Source organism: Coturnix japonica, chromosome 6, assembly GCF_001577835.2.
Source record: "Coturnix japonica isolate 7356 chromosome 6, Coturnix japonica 2.1, whole genome shotgun sequence".
Taxonomy (NCBI): Eukaryota; Metazoa; Chordata; class Aves; order Galliformes; family Phasianidae; genus Coturnix; species Coturnix japonica.
This window is the reverse complement of record NC_029521.1, coordinates 28,531,048-28,555,664: the sequence shown is the minus strand read 5'-3', so window position 1 is coordinate 28,555,664 and position 24,617 is coordinate 28,531,048. Positions and strand designations below refer to the sequence as shown.

Here is a 24,617-nt window from a genome sequence, read left to right as displayed (position 1 = left end):
CTGTTGAAACAGGTTGGGAGGGAGAGGAAACCGAAAGGGCAAAACTGACACATCCTCCTCTTCAGCTTCCTCAGGTGGCACTCAGAATGCAACTGGGAATGGAAACAATAACTGTAGCTGTGAAATGAAAGCATACACTGGTATAAAAGCAGTGAGGTACTGCAGGGGTTGCTCAGAGAGTTGGTGATGCCCCATCCCTGCAGACACACAAGGTCAGAGGATGGACACTGAGCACCTGATGGAGCTGTGGGTGTTCCTGTGTACTGCAACAGCATTGCACCAGATGGTGTTTAAAGGTCCAATCCAACTCAAACAACTCTATGGATTTAAAAAGAAAACGAGTAAGTTTTTCAGCCAGGAGGTGCAGCATCCAGGCCCGGCCCAGCTCCCCACAAAGCAAAGCCAGACCCCATTTTTTGGGAGGGTGGATGGCTCTGCTTTAAAGCTGGCTGCTGCTGCACAGGACACAAAGCCCATTCAAAGCAGCAGCCCAGCGAGCTGCGTTAGCTCATCTTTTGGCAACCTCTAAGTGAGCGGAGCGGAGGTGTAACCATATACACTGTTGACAATGACTGAAAACCACAAAGAAGTAAGAATGGTAATAGTTATAGGGCAATGTGTGAGCATGGGTCACGTCCAAGCGTCAGCTGCAAGCTATCTTCATCTCTACCAAATGAGCCCTTCTTGGTGCTGGATGGGTGGAGTGCAGATCCTCAACCTCCTCCCCCCCTTTTCTCACATTACTCTGTTTCTTCTTGCCATGGGACACAAAATGAGCAGCCATGTATGGAGCCATTGTAGTTGTGCAGAAGACCTGGCAGTGCTGGTGCTTTATTTTTAACTCCAGGCAAGTCACATCATGTCTTCCAAAGGGCACGAAAAACAGCCAGCAGAGGCAGCCCCCAGGGGAGCAGCCCCCACCTCTTGTCTTCTACAGTCCCAAAGCCACATGTCTGCAGACCCCACTTTCTGCTTCTGATCACCTACAGCTACATGACCACATACGGGAGCAGACAGCCCTGCAAACATCTCAAGAGCACAAAACATGCTGGGTTCAAGCCAGTCGCTCTGGGTTTGTTGGCTAAACTCACTCTTATCTACTTAGAATCAGAGGAGAAAACCAATGTCACCGGGTAAGCCCCCAGGAAACCCCCAGGCAGGGCAGGCAGCACAGCACTGAAGCATGAATTCTGGTTGCTGTGTGCAAGCACAAGGTACTGCCCCAGCACAGCCGCTCCTCAGCATGTTTACCGGGTGAGCAAGAACCCCAGCCAGAAGAAAGATTGAATTTCAGATACTGAATCATTTGCTTTGAGCGAGTTACATCAGCAGCTAATCTGGCTTGCTTCTCACTTGTTTGTTTGCTCCTTTCTTTGAATTGAATGCTGTGCTTTGGTTGTATCAGAGCAGTCCCCAGTGCAGAACTCCACCAACCCAATGAGCTGGGATGGCATTGAACGACAGGAGAAAAACACAGAGAGAAGAGGAACCTGCGTTTTAAAAAAGGAAATCTCAAACCAAACCACAGTTGTGCAGCTGTCCCAGCTCTGCCATTGCTGCAGTGCATTTCAACACGCTTATTAGCATCTTTACGGAAATAAAGTAGTTCTCTATCGGTATGGTATTCATCACTGCTGTCAAATGTTGAACAAGCTAATGCAGCTTGGCATTCTGCAAGCGACAAGTGTTGAGAAACACTGCTGTGCTCCACCAGCTCCCATGACTGTTCTGCTGAGGAATTTTTCTACTGCAACATTACATTGGCACTGAGAAAAGGCCGCTAAAGATAAAAATAAATGAGAGCCTGTTTCCTGTCCCATCTTGCAGACTGTGGTTTTGGGGCTGATACCAGAAAGGGAAGCTGAGGGTTCAACAGGATCAGTGGCCCTGCCCTCTGGGATGCTCTGCTCCTTAGGGAGCTCCCAGACAGACCTTACGTGCATGCAGTGGAGGTGGGTGCAGAGCAGGAAAGCAGCCCTGGAAAGCCCCTAAGCTGCCTCCTTTCACTCCTTTCAGCCACCAGGGCTGTTTTTTCTGGGACTGTGAGTTATGTGTCTATAGGGAGGAGAGAAATGGAGTCTTTTTGGGCAAGCAGTCTGCCAGCCTGAAGTTGCCATAGGCTCTGTTGGTACCCACACAGATGCTGGTAATATCTTGTTCTTTCAGTGTCCTTTATTTCACTTCAGTGTAGGAGGAATGGAAACCTTTACAGCTTGAATGCATTGTGGAAAACAGGGGAAGCAAAAGCGCAGTACAAGCTGATGTGCTCACCACCGGCTTGATTTGCTACATGCAAATTGCTTCCTTTCATGTTTCAGATGTAGCAGCTGATTAGAGTTGGATTACTATAGAAAATATGACTACGCTCAGGTAGAGAAATGGAAGAACTGAAGTCACACCAAAGAAGACTCTTAACAGTCAAATGTTAAAATCTCCTACTTCCAAGTTCACCACTTGCAGTTCAGTGGAAAAGTACTTCCAATGCATTCCTTTATTTTGCATTGCAGTTGGCAATATTTTCACCTAGAGGGTGGTGATGCACTGGAACAGGTTGCCCAAGGAGGCTGTGGATGCCCCATCCCTGCAGGCATTCAAGGCCAGGCTGGATGTGGTAGTATAGTTAGGTCATGGTTGGACTCAATGATCTTTAAGGTCTTTTCCAACCTGAGTGATTCTATGATCCTGTGATTCTGTGCCTGAACTTTTTGAACACATGAGGAAATGTAAGGCTGCCATCAGATGTGTGTTCACATGCTAAGGCTCTGCAGTATTAACTCTGAGCTTCCATCACAAAACTGAACCACAGATGGCAGTAACCAAAGCGTGGTCAAGAAGTCAATAAACACATGCAAAGCTCCTCACGTGGAGGGAACAAACTCTGATTTGGATATGTAATGAGTGGTGACTAAGACAACACCTTCTGATGCAGTGAATAAAATGAAAGGCAACTTGCTGACACTGGATTTTAAAGAACATTGCTTAAGACACTAACATAAATTATAATACATCTTTTATAGCACAAATATGGGTTGGAAGACTTTCCATTTAATATGTGAAATGGGTGTCATCATCAGGACTGTGAGGCCATCAAAATGCCTCTGGTTCTGTTTCAGCATGAAGGGAGTGCCGCTGCGTGCTCCTTTCAGTACACACTTCTGGTATGCTCCATCAAGCCCCATGAAACACGAACAAGCTAATAAAATAGTTCGTCTTGGCTGTGGTTGGTAATTCAATGAGCAAGAAAGCAAGGGTGGGAGCGATGCTGCTTCTATTTCAAGCAGCATCATTGCGTAGCATTAGGATGTGGCTGCTGCTTTGCAAAACAAGCCATTATCTTTCAGTGACTCTTACAGGCTGTGATAGATGTCCATCTATCTGGGGGTGAAAATCTGATTTTTAGAATCATTTAATAACTTTATTTAGGGAGTTATGATAAAGACCCACTCCCGTTTTTCAGAATCCTTAATTGATGGAGTCAGCCTGAAAGGTCTTTATCACAACTTCTGTCTCGATCATGATCTGATTTCCTACAGATCTCTACAAATGCAGAGTGTTCTCTTCAATCAGATAAGAGGAACAGATCACAAACCCTTTCTTAATAAAGTTGGGATAATTATTCTTGGAGGATAATTATAAAGTGGGGAAACTGAAGAAGGGCAACGTGAGGTAACTTGACCCAGCTCTCCCAGAGAGCAGTGGCAGAGCCAGCAAGAGCCAGCAGCTCTCCTGAGCCCCTTTTCTCCTTCCATCCCCACTCAGCCTTTCATGTACAGTGTTAACAGAGCGCTCAGGGCTGTTGCACTATCAGCCATGGTAGTGAAATAAATACCCAACTGCGAGTCCACAGCAAAGGCCTGTTCTGCACACCACAGCAGGAAGGGGTAACTGAGAGTGGGGACACCACAAGCAGACCAGCTCACACCTCTCACTTGGGTTTTACACCTACAAAGGCCATACTTGGTCAATCAAACTACTCCCAACATGTCAGAGAATCACATTAACCAAGATCGACTCCAAACACCACTTTATCCCTACAGCTTTTCATTACTGCCCTCACTTATGTCAAAGAAACTTTATTCTGCCGATTTGCTTTTTACTTCGTTTGCACAAAGAGCCTTGGCTTTCAGGGTAGCTAATACTGAAGTAAGTGTACTAAGGGTGCCATCCAGAGGTACTTGGGTGCAGCACACTGCTGTGTGTCAGCAGGCTTGCTCAGTAGCAAGGGTCTAATTTATCTCTGTTTTCACACAGACCTCCTTCACTGATACCGGTATCTGTGTGACACTGAGATGTGGATTCACAAATGCTGCCTGGTGATCTCTATCAATATCAAAGAAAAACCAACTGTTCAATCCTAATTCTCTCCTGTAGGGAGTTAATAGGATTACACAGATCGCAGATAAATAACCATATTATGAGTTACACACTTTCTTCCTCAGAATCCATCAGAATTATTTCATTTACTCATGTAAACTAAAATTGAGAGAGAGAAAACACTTGAAAACTAACTAACATTGCAGAGAGTCAATGGCAAGCACCATTCCCACAGCCCACTGACATCAAATTACAGACGTGGTTACCAAACCATGCATACTGCAAGGAGGTATAGCTAAAAAGAGTCCAAATGTTAAATGTAGGGATCAATGTCTGCATTGCATTTGGAGTCACCCTGAGTTGACTTCAACATTTCCTGAGCAGCACATAGTGGCTTCATTTTCCACTGGGCACCCCTGGACTATGTCATATTTATAACTGCACTCAAATCTTCCACCAGGAGCTGCCAAAAGCAACTATTGATAACTCTTCTGTCAGTGAACACACATGATATAAGGGAAACTGTTGATCACAGCCTGAACCTTTGATCAACCATCTGAGGCAAGAAATAAGTCAGCTGGGGGAGCACAGGTGAAGATAATTCAGCTGTGCTATCAGAAGGGGTGGAGCTTGACTAAACCTCTCCTAGATCCCATTTAAGGGCTGACCACCACTAAGGTAACATTTCTTTCTGGGGATTGTTCCTTTGTGGAGTTTTTGTGGCAAGCCTCATCATTAGAAAGCATCCAGCTCAACTGGAAGTCTCAGCACTGGTGAGTCTTTTCTTAGATACCCTCTGGCTATCCATTTACCCTGTAATTACAACTATACAATTGCATTATTCCAACTATACATATGGTGATGGAGGAACCTGCATGGAGAAGGGTCTGAAGGGCCATTAGAAAGAGGTGAGTGGATCTACAGAAGCTTGCAATGGTTGAGGCAAGAAATGGGAAGATAGCTCTCATGTTCCAGACTTCTCTGTGCTGCAAATATATGTAGAGAAAAGAGAAGACATACAGAGCCCTTCATAGGGCTGTGAGAGATAAGCCACAGGGACCACACAGCTGATAGTTTAATTAAACATCTTAATCCTGCCAGAAGTTTCAGCTGTGTCTTATATCAAGTGAAGAACACTTACAGTAATATAAAAATAAATAAGCAAAACCTAAGAAACAAACAATTTCTGTGCACTAAATGTGATGCAAAATTATAGCTGTAGTTTAAGAGGAAGGATTACAGCAATATTTAATAGAAAATATCTTTTGAAAATCATAGAATTATAGAATCACAGAATGGCCTGGGTTGAAAAGGACCACAATGATCATCCTGTTTCAACCCCCCTGCCATATGCAGGGTCACCAACCAGCAGACCAGGCTGCCCAGAGCCACATCCAGCCTGGATCAAAGAAAACATGCTTCCCCTTCCTGGTGCTTTCATATTATCTTTACTCAAGATGCATTTTTGCAAAGGAAAGCACCATCATGCACCCAAGCCTGATGGCTGTGCGAAGAGATGTGTTTGTTTAGGCAACAAATAGAAACATAGATTGATGGCAAATGGGTGCCACCAACAGGTAAAAATCTGGAAAAGGCACAGAAAAGAAACAGGTCTCATGCATTCAACCTGAAGCACTGTTCAGTAGGCGCACCAAGTTTGAAGCTATCTCTTCTTTTAGAAATCAACATGTTGCGTAAGAATCAAGAGTACGGTGCAGTTTGGCCAAAAGGCAAGTGGAAAAATCACTGAGTACGGTTGTTTCCCCTCTTTCCACAATTACCTGGGTGGAGTAAAGGGTGTAGGGAGCACACTGACCTGTACTTCCCTGTCCGCACCTGCACACCCCTCATCCCGCACTGCTGGGCGCCTCCGACGTCGCTCACGATATCATCTCCAATCATGATGGCCTGTCAGAGCAGTGAAATACGGAAAAATCGGTGTCAAGAGAATTTTATTTCGGCCATGCTTCACACTCCTTTGACATAATAAACAGCTTGATTTGATGTTTAATACTGCCATCAGACAAATTAAACAAGATAAGATTGTCATCGTATTGATTAAATGTCACTCTACCTTGAATATAATTCAGGCGATAGCTCCTTGAGCAATATACTGGTGTGGTATATGTCTGTACAATTTGTGATCCATCACGAAAATCAAAGTGATGTGGCACACAGTTCCAAGCAAATGTTGAATTTTATGAAGTTAGTCTTGTTCCATTCCTAACCACGCGTTTATGTTCTGCTCCAAGTAGTTTAAATTAAGCTCATCTTTTTAAACATTTCCTTAAAATTTGTATTCTAAGAGCTAGGCACAACCTTAAGCCTGTGATCACTGGAACGTGTAACTTGCAGAGCTTGATTCTGAGTTATTTTCAGGTTCATATAAAAATTTGGCAAGTCTTCCATGAGTGCAAAATCTAATTTATCGATTTGTGCACAACGTGGCTAATAAACTCAACTGAGCACACTACCAAAAAAAAAAAAAAGGCAAAGTGTAGGTAAAAGTAAGGAAAGCGTTGCTTTTCATACTAAAAAAACTGCCTTTACATTTTGAAAGCAGAAGTCCTTCCCAGCAGGCATAATCTCAGTGACCACTCCAGCTATCCATCAAGGTTGGAAAAGACCTACAGGATCATCCAGTCCAACCATCCACCTATCGCCAATAGTTCTCACTAAACCACGTCTCTCAACAGCGTTTAAGCTTTCCTTGAAGACATTCCAGGACTGTTGACTCCATCACCTCTCAGGCAGATGCTCCTGCTTGATCAGGGGTACATCCATCTTCCCAAAATTTAGGTAGCAAAGAGGCAATGCAATTTACTCACAGTCTACCTGTCGTTTAAGAGACAGCAGCCTTACTATCCAGATCCAGAAAAGCTGAAGCCAGAACTGTTATATCATCAAATCTAACCTCTCTTACAGCATACACCTCTTATTTTCACTGAGGAACCTCTCCTACTGAGCCCAGCAGCCTGAGTTTCATCAGGATGCAGGTTATGTTTGCTGAAGGATGTCCTGCAGGGAAGCATCCAGCCTTGGTGTGTGGACATCAAAATACAGGTTAGTTACAACACTAACAAAAAGCTTTTGCATGTGATTTTTGCCTGGCTTTACCTGGTTTCAGCATTCAGTCAAAATGCTGTCAGGTAGGGAGCTGCTTTGGGACTGAGCCATGGGTACTGTGCATAGGCCAGGGCCCTGACTATGCAGCTGGAGGGATGAGATCAGTTCCTTCTATCATCTCTGTTTCAACCAAAAGCACAGTTCCCACTCCATAAGCTGTCTGCTGGGTGGAACTAAGTTAAATACATAGAAATCTAAAAGCACTAAGGCTCCAGAGATATTTTTATTCATCATCTGATTACAATAACAACTTCTCCTACTTACTAAACAGCACATGAAGGAAGTATAAGGATATACCCAAAGCCCATCTAAACAGATTATTTTGTGTGAGCCTTCATGTACCTAACTGAGATAGGTACATGCACATCTGGAACAGCTTCAGCTGATAAAACACAAATCCTCTTTTGAGTAATGCATCAGGTACAGCATACAAGATTACATACAGTAGCTACCGGCCCAGTTCATCTTTCATGTTGTTTTTAAATACCATTCATGTGAAGGATTATCATCATCCCTCAGGTGATGGGATGTAATAGGCCATCCCTGCAAGTCAAGGCTCATTTGTCTGGTTCCACGCTGAAGCAGTTTGTTTTGAAGCAGTTTATATATGCATTCATTCTGCCTAGGAGCAAAACCTCTGCAAATCACCCTTTGAGAGCCTCTCTAAGGAGCAAGGAGACAAAGACTCATGGGAACACAGAGCTGGGGAAATGTGGCCATAGGGAAGGAGCAGCAGGAGGCTTTGGGACAGATGGCATTGCCCACAAACTGCTTCAAAGCCACCACACATCGGAGGGCTCAATCCTTTTACATCCTTTCATTACTGGATGATTTTCCATACCCACTCTCCTTATGGAAACACACGTGCTCCCAGAAAGATGCCAGGTTCCCTGCAGATAGCTCACCTTTCCCTACCGCTGCACCAAACAGGCGTGAAATGTGGAAGGGTTGATTTCAAGTAACGAGTAAATAAAGCGTATGTACGTAGATGAAGAAAACAAAACGATGGGAGTGATTACATTTCTCAAAGCAGCTTGGGGGAACACTGGTAACACTCATTGGCTGAGTGAAGTTTTGCCAGTTTCTGTGTTTTTTTCCTGCTTTTTTTCTTTCTCCTCTCATTTGTGTGTATATCCTTTGTTTTCACTCCTGGATCCTCAAAACACTGGAAATGAATGCATTCAGAACACAGGAAAGGGCAGAGTGGGGTGGCTCTGAGCCATGGGGAGAAGCTCGCTCACCAGGGCTGTATTTCACTCCATCTAGGCAAGTTTTCCTGCAAGACACACAGCAGTTCTGCAAGTGCAGCTGCACATGAGCAGCGATGCCTGTCCAGGCCAGCTTGTGGCATACGCATACCAAAATGTACTCCAGCCCCGGGGGATTTCACAGATTTACTATCGGTGAAGGGCAATAATCACTAAAGGAGGAGCAATTATTCCCAAATCATTTAGGATTTAAAAAATCATTGGCAAGAAGATAGAGGTCAAAAGGTGCGCTGTCAAGGGAAATAAAAAAAACTCTACCTGTCAAACCTGGGTTTAACTTCCTCTTTGACTGCAATACGGTAAGAAGAGAAAGAAATATAAAACTGAAAGGTCACGTACCCGCTGAAAGCAGGAATCAAAAGATCCCCATTTGGGTTCACATTTTACATGGGGTCCACACCATTCATCCATTCAATCAGTCTGGGGAAGGTGCTGTTTTAAGTCAACTAAAAGGAAATACTACAAAGGACAAGACTGCAGTGAGATGTCTCTCCGGCTGTAAGAAAATCATTAAAGAATTGAGATGGGTGTAATCCATATTTCCCTAAGCCGTACAGCTGATAGCTGTACACATATGATAAATAAAGCAGATGTGTGCCATTGCTACTGAATAGCTCCAGACAAAGTAGCCCTTATTCCCCACTACCTGTGCTGCAATGCAGGGAGGAGCTCACACACAGTATGTTAGAAGCTGAAGTCCATGGAAGGTGCAAACATGAAGACTCAAAGAGGGAAGCATGCTTCAGTAGAGTATTTAACACAATGAATGATTCTAGAGCCAAACGCATTTAAGCCAAAGCAGATTTTTGCTACAGGCTCAATAACCAAGCTAAGTGTGCCAACAATGTGAAAATGAAATGAAATAAAATAAAGCTGCTGCACAAAATCTTGATGTGTTAAGAGCCTTTGCCCAAGAAGTATGATGCATTTACCTTTCTCCCTATTCCCCATGGCCCAGCTGGTAATCTTCTAGGCTTCAAGATCCCATAATTCTGTTAATTACATTTCTATCCAGGCTGTGCAAACATCAAACACACATAGGGCACCACTCGTGGCCTCTGACCCCACAGAGTTTGTACAACAAGGCAGGTGAAACAGAAAAAGAAACACATGACACCTCTGGGGCAGATTTGCAAAGGTGCTGAGACCCGCCAGGCCAGTGAAACATAGAATCATAGAACGGTTTAGGTTGGAAGGGACCTCAAGGATCACGAAGCTCCACCCCCATGCTACATGCAGGGCTGCCAACCTCCATATCTAATACCAGACCAGGCTGCCCAGGGCCCCATCCAACCTGGCCTTGAGCACCCCCAGGGATGGATGGGGCATCCACAGCCTCTCCGTACAGCTGTGCCAGCATCTCACCACTCTCTTGGTAAACAACTTCCCCCTGAGAGTGCTTATAACTTCATGTGTCCATTTAACTCTTCTTCCTGAGATGGAGAACCTTCCCATTATCCCAGTGATGGTGGAAGGGATGGCTGCACAGCAGCAGATCTCAGGGTGACCCCGCTCTGCTCTCACACACTACTGACCCCCACCCGATGTGTGCAGGTGGCAGAAATGGAACTGGTTAACTACTGGGGGTTTATGCACTCCAGTATGACCCGCTATAACTCTGAGCAAAGCAGGACAATTTACTATAGATAGAACATCTTTATGATTATATAAAACTAGGGGAACCTTAACGTTATTTAGGTTTTATTGTAAAGCTGTAAAAATCACCCACTGTTACAGCTGCCTTAAAACATACGAATTAGGTATCTGGGTAACCTTTAAGATGTGTTATTCTTTGTCATACTACTGAATCATAAGACAAATCTGGTTACCTCTAAGAGGTTTAAATTTCCAATCTATTAAAGTAATACTGGCAATCTGTTATTTCTAGGCCATTGAGGAAAGGTTAAAATGAAAATTGGACTTCAGGGAGTTCCTCCCATTCTAAGTGCAGGCTGAAAACATCTCAGCAGCAGAAGGTAAAGTCAGGGTCTCACTAAGAAGCAGTTACCAAGGGAAATGACTGGTGATAACTTTATTGATTAAAGCGGCTTGAGAAATTTCAGGTTTGCCACTGTCTAGTATTACTGCGGTGAGACGGCTTTATTAAAAAGATATTCCCCATTAAAAGTCGGGTAAAAGAAAATTGTAATATGTTTTCCAAAGCTCAGCTCATCTAGAATAGTTTAATGGATTAAATGCATTCCACAGGTGGAATAAATTACTGGCAAACATTTTATGAAGGTAAAGGCAAGTAAAGCTAGTCCTCGTCTTGCCATTACAGAGGCATAAAGCTCAGTTGGGAGACAGACTGAAACGTAACACAATGTGCTACTGATTAAGGAACTTATTGAACAACATACCCTGAGTTTTTATTATTTTGTATGACTAATACAACCCCCCAAAAAATGTGTCTCAAAAGAACATTAAAGTTGCAAAGTTAAACACTCAGGAGTTAGGAAAATCTACATGCTCTGCTGTAGTTTGTTGTAGGTTGCCCAAGGAGGCTGTGGATGCCCCATCCCTGCAGGCATTCAAGGCCAGGCTGGATGTGGCTCTGGGCAGCCTGGGCTGCTGGTTGGTGACCCTGCACACAGCAGGGGGTTGGAACTGGTTGATCATTGTGGTCCTTATCAACCCAGGCCATTCTGTCACATCATCTACCTAGGGCAAGCAATGGCACTACGCAGAGCCTTGGAAAAGCCCAGAGCAGCATTCCATTCACATCTCATACAAGCAGAATGAAAACAAATCTTCATGCCTCTGATTGAGAGGCATAGAATCCAAGGGCTGAGCTATGTATGTGGGCTTTTTTCTTTTTTTCCCCTTTGTTCTTTTTTTTCCAGCTATTTTTTTCTTCAAATGCCATTCTGTTTCTGAAATGGATTTTTTTGGCTTGTTGGTTGGATGAATGGATTGAGTAATTGCTCAATATCTAAGATATTTTGTTCAGGCTGAGCTATCATGTTATTGGGAAGATATTGACAAACTGAAGGCAGTAGAGAAAAGAGCCCCACACTGGGTTAGGGGGCAGAGAGGCTGAACCACAAGGAAAGTTACTGAGAGCTAAACACATAATTTTAGTAAGAGAAAGCCACTGTAATGATAAGGAATCTGAAGGCAATTGGAAGATGAAAACATCCAGGAAGAAAAGCAGTTATTTTTTGGTTGTTACCTGGAGTAAAATGAAAAGAAGGATATATTGTTTAAATGGAGATTGTTTCATTGAATGCCAGAAAAAGTTGCCTGCCCATGAGATCTACTAAGCTGTGAATACTGTCCCTAAGGAACTTTTAAAAACCTCGTTGTTTGCTCACTTAAAAACTCTCTGGACAAAACATGGATAAACATGGAGCAGGGAACATTCCTGCTTGGGGAAAGAGATGGATGAGATGGCCTACTAGGTCTTTTCCATCTTCTCATTCTATAATAAAGTAAAACTCAAGCACACAGTGAATTACAGGGCCATAATTTCATCTCCAGGCTCCAGGGACCTACAAGCCACCCAAACTTCACTCCTGTTGTTTATGATGTCACCAGAAGCCTGTGATGGAGTTATCACCTTGTAATTCACTGCCGTCTGTTAGTCATTTCATACTCATCCTTGTGTCCTGTCCGACATAACAATAGATCAGTAAAGAGGGCACAACTACAGAGAGGTAAAAAGTGGCCCATGCTAAGCAAGCAGGGAGCATCTCCCACACTCAGTGTGTTTCTGGAAAGGCTGGTGAAACCAGTAACATGAGAGGGGATTGGGCCAGTCAGAGCTTCCTGTCTTTCCCTTTAAGAAGCAGCAAATGTGACAGCAAAGGAAATAACATTTTAGCTGCAATTCCCCCTCGCTGCAGCCCTCATAATAGCTGTTATCTCTTGAAGCACAACATCTCCCATCATTCAGAACCATTACCTGCTCTGGTGGAACTCCCATTTCTGCTAGGGCTGACTCAAAGAAAGCTTTTGCTGGTTTTCCTACTACTTCGGCTTGAACATCACAAGCATACTGGAAAATAAAAAGAGAGGGAGACATAGATAACACTATTAAGATCAGAAAAGGATTTGTTCAACTCCATAGCTCCAGCCAAGTGTATAAAAAGTATGTGATTATTGATCTTCACCCTTAAATAACACAGTGGGTTAGCAGATGAAGATTACTATCTGGTAGCTTGGATAACAGGAGTGTGCAGCGCTCTCTGCCAAAAGAGAAAGTCTTCTTGAAGCATCTCGAGCTACAAACCCCTTTGATTCTCTGTTGTGACAGCAGCCTATCGAGTCAGTTCCAGCACCCCTCCAGTTTGTAAGAACCTCACTCCGACAGAAATAACATATAACCCTCACACTGAAAGATGTGGAGAGTTCATTCAATCTCCCTGCACACTTGTAATGGCTAAACTAACCAGCCTGTGTTGAAAAGCCTTGTTCTCCAGCAGTGTGCTGAAAACTTGAGTACATAAAGCATTTCCAGCTTGTTCCATGATGATGAAAAGTCCAAACTTTTTGGGGAAGGCATAAAATCTCTCCAAAACTCATAGTGATACAAATGAATGTGCTGCAAGCATACATTACATCCACTATCTTCTGTGCTTGTGTACTTGCCTACACTGTTTTTTTATCCACATTCACTCAGTATGAATTGCTTTAGAACCTCTCTGCAAGCCCATAGAAAGGAGAGTAATGATTGTCCCCTTCTCTCACCCTTAGGTCAGTTTATCTACTGGGTTCTGCACAGGCTTTGGCTTAAAAACAGACTGCACATAAGTATCTTGCTGAGTAAGGACTCTGTGCTGTAAATCGCTAAGGGCAAGGGGACTGTGTTAAAAATGCTATGCCAAAAAGCAATGGACTTTCTGTTTTTTCTTGGATATCTTACAGAAAATATACCATGCTTTTGTTTTTCAGTTCCTTCTCACAAGAGCCTCGCTTCCAATAAAGATACCATGATGGTAAAAGTTCACATTTTAAATACAGAAAAAAAAATGAATAATATAAATCCAGCCATCTTTAGAATGCAGCAAAGGTGCTTCAATCTGTGGAAACTTCCTCCACCAAGGAGAGTAATTACAGATGATGACCCATATTCATGCCAGTGACTCTTTAACAAGGTGCACAGAGCGAGTAAGCATAATGCAAGCTATAAAATACCTCTAATGCCTTCATATATGCTCCAACATCAAGTTTCAGACCATCAGTTTCTTTATAGTAGCGTCTGGAAATGAAAGTGATAAAGTTCCAATGAAATGAAAACGTTGGCAGTTAAATCCAAAGAAACTACATTTTATTATTTCTCTGCCTATACAGATGTCCATATGGCCGCAACAAAAAGTCAAGTCATCAGAAACTCTGAAGCCTTAAATTAGCACCAGGAATTAAGTAAAGGGCAGGCTCAGCACTGCGCAAAGATTTCAGACCAGGCGCCCATCTGGCATCTGGGACATGACTCTACTCATCCAAAGGTATTTCCTCAAGTTTATATTAGGGATGAAGTTGCCCCATTTTCTACTTCTGTACCGGTTTCTCACAGAGGACAGCAGACACATTGCTCTTGTTTTGGTCAGAGGCAGAGGGACCCCTTGGTAGATGCAAGATCTCCTTCAGTAAATCTGGAAGGAGGCCCCAGACAGGTGACCACAATTGCTTGTTATCAGCCTTTACCTGCCTTTACTTTTATCAGGACCGAAGAAGTCCTCAAAACTAGATTTAACTCCTTCCAAAAATGTTGCTATTGCTATGAAATTCTCAATATTAATTACTGTATTTATGGCCTTTTTCTGGAATAACCATTCATGTTAACACAGGTCTTCTAAGCTCTCCTGATCAGGGTAAAGATGGGTTTCTGTATGACAGGAAAAAAGAAGTAGGATGAGCAGTCAGTTAAGATTTTATGCCTTATTCTTCTGCCATTTTCGATTATTCAGCACAGCCTCCTTTTAAAATGACCACTTGACCTTTGCTAGAACAGCCATTAACCTTCTATAGTCTAGCGTAAACAGCTTAATTTTCTGACAGTGGCATGACAGAAGAAATTACAAAGCCAATTCCCACTCTCAGCCCAAAACAGATGCTAAATGTAAATCACTCCATTTTCAAGAGGAGGGCATTCTGCTTCACTGACTCTGATGCTTTCCTTTTCCATGGAATGAACTCAAACTTTAACAGAAATCAACCTGCTTGCTCCAAGTAGAGGAGTTGTTAAGGTCCTAATAACACCGACTCTGCACATGAGCAACAAAGCTGACTTGTGGTTTGTTGGGTTTTTTTTCCACATGACTCTTGGCATCGATGGTGCGTCTTAGCTATAAACTGTTAAGCAATTCATCCAGTTTATAATCTCCATTCATCGGGTCTGAGAACTTACGACACAAGGCCTGGTTACTTTACATATGTTACCCATTGTGCTGTTGGCTTATAATGGCTTTTCCTTATCCTTCCAACAGAAATAACTATGGACTTTATTTCCCTGGTTTATAGGATCAGAACATGAGAGTGAAAGGATTGGCAACACAATGGATTTAACTGATAACATCTACCTTCTGGATCAATAACCCACAAACTCAGAAGGGCTTTCACGCTCATTATGGTCTATTGAACCTCTGAAAGAAAGTCTCTGTGGTTTCCTCAAACTAAACATGCATGTTCTTTTTTAAGTCCATACAGATAAAAATAACCACACAGATAGCCCCCAGCTGCACTACAGTTTTGGTGGAGTCTGGGCCTTGCAGAAAAAGGACCAGCAACAACTGAAATTCAAGAGATGGGTCTCATCCCCATATTACCCTTTACCTTCTCACTTCGGTTTCTCCTTGTGTCTCTGGAAAGGATACAATAAAAAGTGACTCAAGACAGGAGGCCAAGTTTGGTGACTGAATTATGATCCTTAGTGATCCACTGAGGATCTCTCATCGACAGATACCTCAACAGGTCAGCCTCTCCATTTAGACACATCAATGAACCATTTGGGAGTTGGCAGTGTGAAAGCCTATGCCAGTATCTGGCTTCTACTACGTAGAAAGGCATTGGGTGAAATTAAAGATTAGGAAGATAAGAGGGAAAAACAAGCAGTGCTCAACTCACCCTTTTCCAAGGGAGATCAAAACAGGCTTCTCCAATCCAATCAGAACTCTGAAAGCTTCATTCAGGTTTGCATAGGAGAAATTTTCGGCTGCATCTCCGATAACCACACAGTTTGGGTTTGTTTTATCAATGTCAGCAAATTCAGGGACAAGATCTAAAGAAAAAGAAATCCACACATTCCTTACCATTTCATCTCCTACCTGAACTGGTGGTTTTCTTGTAGATTTGTGTTTCATTCATTACTCAACACATTAAAAAAAAATAAATACAAGTCTGAATCAAATAAATAAATGCAAGTCTGTTCTTCAGCCTCCTTTTATTCCTGGCTAAATCCTGCTATTCAGCACAAGGAGGAGAAAAATAAACTATTTCTCACTGTTGCCTGAGCTCCTGCCACCCACTTCTAAGTGGCTCAGTACACATAGACCTGGGGATAATCTGTTTGCAGAGAAGTTTGCACTTTACCTCCCACGCTATTATTTACTGCTCCTAAAAGGCATCCCTGCAAAAGGGAGGCCTCTTTGGCTGTTGTTTTGCCAAGTCACTCTATCAGCCTACCTTCACTGCACTACTGATGGAGATCACACTCAAACCATACTGTTACAGTTCAAGTTCTCAGTTCTCAAGCTATGGGACTTCACTGCTTGATCACAAATGCCCACATTCCCCTGGGTTGTCCCCACCAAATCCCATTGGTGTCCCACCATCGTGCACCAGCAGATGTGGCCTCAGCCCACGCTCCTTCAGAAGGCGGCAGGCTGCTGGTGCTGGGGCAGTGACTTCATCCACAGAGATGTCAAAGCCCAAACCCTGCAGCTTCTTCACAAATTTCTCTCGGGTCGCTTGTGCTTCGTTAGTGCAGAACCGCAGCTTTAGGCCGGATGCCTTGATTCTGTTGAGTAAAAGTAGCAGAAGGGTTAATTGGACACGGAAAAGGAGCTGGTAGATTCAGCTTTGCTAATCCACATAAAACATGGATAATTACAATAAAAATGTATTTTTATGATATGATGTGATGACAACAGGAGCAGCATCCTTTACCATGACCATGTAGGCACCCCTACAATACACAGAATTAGAATCATAGAATGGCTTGGGTTGGAAGGGGCATCAAGGATCTTGAAGCTCCAACACCGTGATTCAGGCAGGGCCACCAACCTCCATATCAGATACTAGACCTTAGGGCCCTACATATGCAGAGCCCCTGCATAACATGTAACTGGCATCTGGAGCAGAGCTAACATCACCATGGTGGCAGCACTGATGATGGAGATGGTACTCAGAATACCCCAGCCTGCCATTTTCAGATTCCCTCCATGTATCAAAAACCTCCAAATCCAGTTCTGTGTCATTAAAGCAGTCCTGGGATGTACCTACATACAAACTGCACAGCCATGAGCACAAGAGCTGATGCAATAGCACCATTAGCATTTTAACTTGGATTTACACCTTTCCACTCACTGGTCATCTGCTATAGCAATGTACTAAAAGGTCTAAATTGTGTTAGTTATAGCAAGAATATGTACATAACTATCGTTGAGATCTGGCACTGGGCTCATACAGGTTTACATAACTAGGTAAGTCTGCAATAAGGTTTATTAAATTGTTACTAAATTATTATTGTAGCTTTCTGTTCTTGTGCTATATGCTAGGAAGAAAGATGGCTTTTCTATCAGGAAATCCCCTGCAACGTGGGTCCTTTTACTAAGTGAGAAGATCCCGACAGGTTGGTGCAAACACCAAACCCAGAGACAACACATCTGATATAAAACTCTCCATCTAAGGATTCTTAGAAACCCAGTCCTGACCCAGAGAGCCCCTTCTGCTCATTAAAGCTGCATGCCAACGTCTTCCTCGATAACACAGGTGATTCATTTCTTTCTTATTATTTGTCTTTCCTAATCATAGGTATGTGAATTATCAATTACACTTAGTGTTTAATTGCCCTTCATAAAGATAGCTTTTCTATTTGAAATTAGGCAGTTAATATATTGTAACTAATAGCATCCACTTGTACATTATAAATATATCTTCATTGATTGGAGCAGTGAATGTGAGATTCGCTCGCAAGTTAATGAAGCAATTGAGTGAAGAAGTGCAGGGTGTACCCAGGGAATAATTATTGTTAATGAATTATGATGTGACCTTCTCAGAACAATGAACAATCGGTGTGACAGCGAGATGACAGCGTTCCACATCTGTTATTCGAAACACGGTTTCAGCTGTAGTTAAAAAGCAAAGCAATGTAATTTGGATGCATAAACTTTTAATAGAGCGTGCTGTCGTTAAAGACTATATATGTATATATTCTAAAGGTAAAAAATAAAAGGACGTGATTCATGATTGCCTGGAAACAGACATTTGTTGAATAAGATAGATCTCAAAAGCATCCTGGAATGCTAAACAAAAGAAAATGCAACAAAACCACTTGAATCTACAATGAAGAGTTACAGCTACATACAAACTTATTCAGTGAAAGCTCACCTGTTCTTCCCAAGCTGGTGGCCCTAAAAAAATCCCTCTGTGAGCTCTCTGCCAAATCCCTGTGTGATACAATCACACCCACTGGTAACTGTGTGATCAGGGCTGGCCCTTCAGTGCTCAGCATGCAGACCGTGATGGTTTTGTAAGGCTCTACTGCTGAGTTTCAGAGGAAACCCTGGGTTTCTGAGCTGATGCAGCAGCTAATGCTCACACGTTAAGAACCAGAAGCAGAGCATGTTACTGCACCTTCTAGCATTGCCAAGGATGGGGATAATGGAAGAAGAGGAAGAACAAAATTTGTGATGTGATGCTTTGTAAGATAAAGAGCAATGGATTCAATGCTTACAAGGAGAGAAAAATGGGCCCCAGTCCCAGAGCAGGAACAGGGGACCTTCAGTTTACCTGCATGCTCAAAGAACTGGCTTCTCAGGGTGTCATAAGTGCTAACAGAACTTCCAAGCCACAAATCATACTTAGAATCAAAGAATACTTGGACAGATGAGTACAGAACTAAAACATCAACAGGTGGGAAGGAAGACTTCTTCCTATGCTTCACCACTTGGTCCCCAAACCCATTCAGTCACCCAAGCAATCCCTAAATCTAGAACTCAGCACCAAGCACATCGTGAGGATGAGCACATGGGAAATAGGAAAATGAGGTTTGAATTCCAGCCCTGCACTGTCCCTCCTGCTGTACCAGCTCTTTGAACTGACCTTTACCTCATCCTGCCAGAGCAGGACAGGACGCTGAGTGACAATGTCCCACAATGCAATTACTGTGCGTCAGATGAGCCAGTCCCTTACAAATCACCTCGAACTTTACACATCTGCTGGCTGTCAGCATCTGCCAGGTTCACTCACCCGAAAATAATGAAAAAACTCTCATTATTGTTCCATAACAGGTAAAGTGTTAGGACAATTATTAGACATCCTGACTGACCTTGTGCAGACTTAACCAGCTGCCCTTGCCAACCTTTATGGGCAGCCCTTGGGCATATAAAACACAAAAGCTGTTCTTTTAGACAATGAAGAGGCTGTGACACCGGCAGGAAGAGAAATGGCCTGAGAATCCAGACTGAAAGCCATCACTCCTTCAATTCGCGCTGTCCCACAAACAGCAAAAGAAACTGAGGGCATAGTGAAGGCTAAACTTCGGCCTCTCCACCTCTGACCACCCTTTGGTCCAGTGAAAGGTTTTGCTAACGAAAGAGTTGAAATAATTCAAAAGGAAACCCCTGTAGGGCCATATTATATATACACACTGCATGGCTCATGCACTGCCTTTTGAAGCAATGAAGAGTGGCCACCATCAGAGGGAAGTGCGTCCGTTTCTCCGCTCCCCATAATTCACCTAGAAAATCACACACTGCTGTACAAAGAAGGCAAATATTCTTTTCTAGCCACAATAATTAGCCAGTTACATCATGAAGAGCCAGCTCAGGTCATACTAATTAATGACAGTCTTGGGCCTGGTCTTGCAATGTGGGCAATGGTGAAATTCAAAATGGCCCCATTATCGAATAAGGACTCTGGAAACACCACTTGGAAATGCTTTGACAGCAAGAACTTAAATTGTTTAGTTGATGTTCAATGTCAACTTGAAATCCTACCAACACCTTTACATTGGCTTCTAAATCCCTTAGCTTTTAAAGAAGTAGAGATACTGGGTTCCCATAAGAACACAAGGCCTGTCTAGTCCTGTATTTCCCACACAGGCTGCCTTCCTCTGATGCACCAAATACGGTTAGATACCAGAATTACTGAACACATCAAGTCCAATCAAAACCAAGCTACCTTAGTCACTGCCATTCTTAGTTCTTACTAAGTTATTAGTAATTCTTAGTTACTTAGTAATTAGAATTACTTAGTAATTCTTAGTTATTAGTCATTCTTAGTTTGTATACAAACAGCACTTGTTAGTAATTAATGGATTCTGTTTTAAGTAAGTCAATTGCCAAAACGCTTCATTTAGCCTACTTTATCAATAAATAATTCACTGTCCCATGCCTTGCACTCTGCTTTAGAAGGTGCCACACGATTTCATAGCAAAGCAAGCTGCATTTCAGCACGCCTTGTGTGACTTCAATATGGAAGTGATGAACTGCTAAGGACACAAATGCAGATACAAGCTTCCTCAAAGCAAGCAAAACTCAGTTGAGCATCTTTAGGTACCTGCAGAACCTCTCAGCTGACTTCTTCTCCATTCACTGTACTCTATAGCAGCAGCACAGCTAAGAGCTACTCCTGCCAGGGCATCGCCTGCAAAGACTATGTGTAATTTGAATGAAGGCCCCTGAGCCTAATGGTGATAATTAATGATGGCGGCATGGCTGAGGATATGAAAAGGATCTAGTTTGGTTCTTAAGGTTTCAGATCAAGTTCACTCAACATGAAAGATGGGAAAAAAAGTTACCCAGCAGCATTAAGCTGAGACAAGTCTCAAGTTCTAAGGTACTAAATGAGGCAGACGGCTGCTAATCCATTTCAGGATTAATCAGTATTTAGACAGTAGAAGAACAAGTACTGTTAGTGGGTATCATGGTACTACATTTTATTCTTCACTGGTAAATATGAGTATGTCCCATAATTGTGCTGATGGATGGTAAATAGCTCAAGACCCTAAAGGTCCTTTCTAGGACCGCTTTGCTATCCCATGCCCTCAAGATGTAGCAAACCAAGAAACTTTGCTTTGCTTATCATCTGTTGCACCAAAGATTTCTTGCTCCCTGCCCTACCCACGCTTTCAGCTGGCTCTTTGTAAACCCACCACCATCCCACCCCAATACCCACATGCCGAATTGCTTTACAGTTCCCCTTCCACTTGTTCTGCTCACAATCCTCTCCTTGTCCCACTCCCCAGGTAGCTGACTTTAACATGACTGCCCAGCTGCTCCACAGCCTCCCCTCGCCCCAGATTTCCGCTGCTCTTTTCAGGGCCTCTGTAGAAGGCCCCACTCACAGATGCACTATACAGGCCAAACAACAGGATGTTGTAAAGGTCCAACTACTGTGTGCTTTTCATATGGATATGCTAATGGCCATACTATCAGCACACAGCTGTAAATGCAAATAGCAGAGCTCAGCTTGGGCATCTTTTATGGGTGTTTAACCACCTTCTGTCTTATAAGGGACCAACTCCCTATTATTTGGAAGAGAAAAAGGGAATAGCTCACCTCATGTCAATGCTATGTAAATCAATTAAGACAATAAGAGCACAGTACAGAGGTGCTGTTAAGGCTGGCTCCAACAGAAGGCTTTAAGTCACTGATGGCTTTCTCATCTGTCCCAAATGGCAGCCAGTGTCTGCCAGCTATCTGCACAAACCCCAAAGAAGTGTGTTTCATTCAACTCCATTATGACTCAGTTACAACAGATGCATGTCACAGCAAACTAAGCAATCAGGGTTAAAAGTTAAGATAATTTGGCCCTTTGAAACAAGACATTTTTGGATTGTCTAGTCACATACCTCTCCAATATCCCCACCTAAATGAGTGGGTTACTGTGTGTTTTGGCACCCTGAGTTATGGGTTAAAACCCTGGTGCCAGTGTCCCTTTGCCACACAGGTGTCTGTCTGCCATGGTTTGTCCAAGCATCAGAAGGATCCAGATTCACCTCAGCACTACTTGACTGTACTGAAAGCTAAAACCAAAAACAAATGAGAAAACCAGCCCCCTGCAGCCATCATAAATGTAAAGCAGACATGAAGTTAATTGCTGTAATGGTGTGGGAGATGACGCAGGAAGACGACAGGTCAGCCACCGCTTTGTGAGAGCTCATATCCACTGTATGAATCATCAGAGTGGTGTTTGAGAACCACGGTGGGCTTTTAAGTTATACACATGCACCGAGAAATTTTAGACACATCTCTATGCAAAAGACTGTGTCAGAGAGAATTAGTGATGAAGTTCCTAACTATCTGCATTTATGGCTTCTTAATCGATACAAAAATGAATTCATTAGAAAAGAGCCACTTTTAGCTTTCATCCATCTCCATGAAACCACCCAGCCGTACTGTGACGCAGACACTAACATTAATGATCAGCTCCTAATAGGATAATGAGTAAATAAGGATTTTAAGTGGTGTGAGCTAGAACAATTACCAACCCAATAGGCAGATAAATAAGGCTACTTGACTTTACTGAAAACAATCGTTCTTACCCACTTACACTGAATGACCTGAATAAAATATGCTTTTTCTTTTTGCTTCCTGATGCCTTTCAATGGTCATTTGTGTTGTCCCCAGCTGCCATAGTCAGAACCACTTGTTGACACATCTAGCAGACCAGGTATATCCAAACTTGCCTCCCTGTTCCTAGCAGCTCCTTAAGAAACAAAAGTGGTGCTTGGAGCTGGGTGCCACCATGCAGGGCAGCTGGGCAAAGGCTGCACACAGAGGCACCACACTGTCCCCATCCTGAGCCCTAATCCTTCTCACCATACCCTGCCCAACTCAGCTCTCCCAGCATCTCTAAGCCCTCCTCAAAGATGCCCTGAAGTCCCCTCTGCATCAGGTCGAATTAGCTGCTGAGATGTGGAAACTCCTAACAAGTGACAGGGCCCAGATACTTCCAGCATTTCAAGAGAAAGCCATTAATATCTTGTATTTAGCCCAAGGCCACAGCTTTCCTGTTGTTTCAGCAGAGCATTTCTGGCATTGCCTTAAGTTAAATCGCAGTGTATGTTGCCTCCATATGGGAGGTTTCAGCAAATGCAGTGACAGAGTTATTAAATAACAGCCTGCAACCTGATGGAAAATAAAGTTTAAAAACCAAGGAGAAACAAACAAGATGTCAAAAACATCTGGGGAACTGTGATGCAGATATTATTAATATGTCCTGGTTTATAAGGGAACGATCTCCTTGCAGACAGTAATTATATGGTTGTTGTTATTTATGTTTACTATGGCCATGCCTGAATGCCTCAGCTACGATCAGGGCTACCCTGCACAAACTCTCAGCATAAGAGAGAAGCCCCTGAAGCACTTACAGTCCAAAGAAACAAAGGAATAAAACCCCCAATTTACCAAAGGGGCAACAGGAGAACAAAATCATTTTGTCACAGCCATGCAAAAAAAATGCAGAAGGAATCAAGCAGCTTCTCCACAAGATAAAGGAGGCTACAGATGATACAGAAAATAAAGCAGAATTAATCTATGGCTCTGTTGGCAGGCATGTGTGCCCTTCCTCTGTCTGAGCAGAACACTCGCCTCTGACCATCTCCTGCAGGCACCAGGATGAGAGGTAATGGACTCAGGTTTCATGAGGGGAGATGCAGGTTGGATGTAAGGAAAATTTCTTCTTTGAAAGGGCTGTGAGGCCCTGGAACAGCTGCCCAGGGAGTATTGGGGTCACCATCCCTGGAGGTATTCCAGAATCATAGGGACGTGGCACTGAGGGATGTGGGCAGTGAGCACGTCGGGGTGGGATGGGGTTGGACATGGGGATCTTAGTGGCTTTTCCCAACCTTAATGATTCAGTAATTCTATGATTCTATGAATCTTCCTCCCGCAGAAGGGAATTGCCAGAGCAGCCGGGAGCCCAGGCTGTAATCAGAAAATGCCAGTCAAGGAGATGTGACAGAGTGCTGTTGCAGGAAGGTGATAGGATGTCTTATACTGGAAGATGGAGAGCAGGAGCTGCTCCTGCATGGACGGACTGACTGTCAGCTACAGCATCAGCAGGGAAATAATGTCATCAGGAGGATTTGGGTGAGATGAGAAGGGAAGCCAGGGAAGTTTAATCCTGGCAGAGGTCGCACCCAGCAGCATCTGCCTCTACACTCAGCAAACAGGCAGCTCTATACCTAAGGAGAAATAAAAGCTTTTATTTTACTGTAATCTTTTCCTCCTAGGGTCTATTCTGAATCCCAGATCTGCTTCCCAACCACAGAAAAGCAAGAGAACACACTGCAACCTTTGTGTACAGAAAGTCAATATTTACCTCGGAATAAATAGAGCCCAGTGTCACACTTGCCCTGTGGGTCCCACTGCGTGCAGGACACACAAGTGACACACCAAGTTAATCAGCTGAATGAGGCCACTACCTGCCCAGCACTGCTTAATCCCTTTGCATTACCTGCATCGCTGAATGCAAAGGGCACCCCCAACATTCACCTCACCGTGACCCACAGGCCTGCAGCACCTACAAGCCCCCATTCCCCCCACCCCATAGAGCTGAGAGCCGGGCTGGCAGGGCCTCACGTACCTCCGCACCGCCTCGGCTGAGCCGGGGATGGGCACCCCGCCGCCCTCCCCTCCGCTGTCGTATAGCACCCCGCTGATGTCCAGCAACAGCCCCCGCACCGCCCGTGCCCAGGCCGCCATGTCAGCACCGCCTCGCTGCCCCGGGGGCTGTCGGGAA

General features: G+C 43.6%; 1 protein-coding gene across 2 annotated transcripts in view; it reads right to left on the bottom strand.

The window, feature by feature from the left end:
• LHPP (phospholysine phosphohistidine inorganic pyrophosphate phosphatase) overlaps positions 1-24,617 on the bottom strand; it is a 55,714-nt gene extending 31,097 nt beyond the window's left edge. Inside the window, exons 1-6 of one of the 2 annotated variants that reach the window (XM_015867527.2) lie at positions 24,462-24,617; positions 16,478-16,665; positions 15,774-15,927; positions 13,845-13,908; positions 12,613-12,705; positions 6,096-6,222 (exon numbers count right to left, since the gene is read on the bottom strand). In XM_015867527.2, the coding sequence (XP_015723013.1) occupies positions 6,096-6,222; positions 12,613-12,705; positions 13,845-13,908; positions 15,774-15,927; positions 16,478-16,665; positions 24,462-24,580 (745 nt within the window). In that variant the 5' untranslated portion in view covers positions 24,581-24,617. The remainder of the gene's footprint in view (positions 1-6,095; positions 6,223-12,612; positions 12,706-13,844; positions 13,909-15,773; positions 15,928-16,477; positions 16,666-24,461) is intronic. The other variant, XM_015867526.1, reaches the window with a different exon arrangement.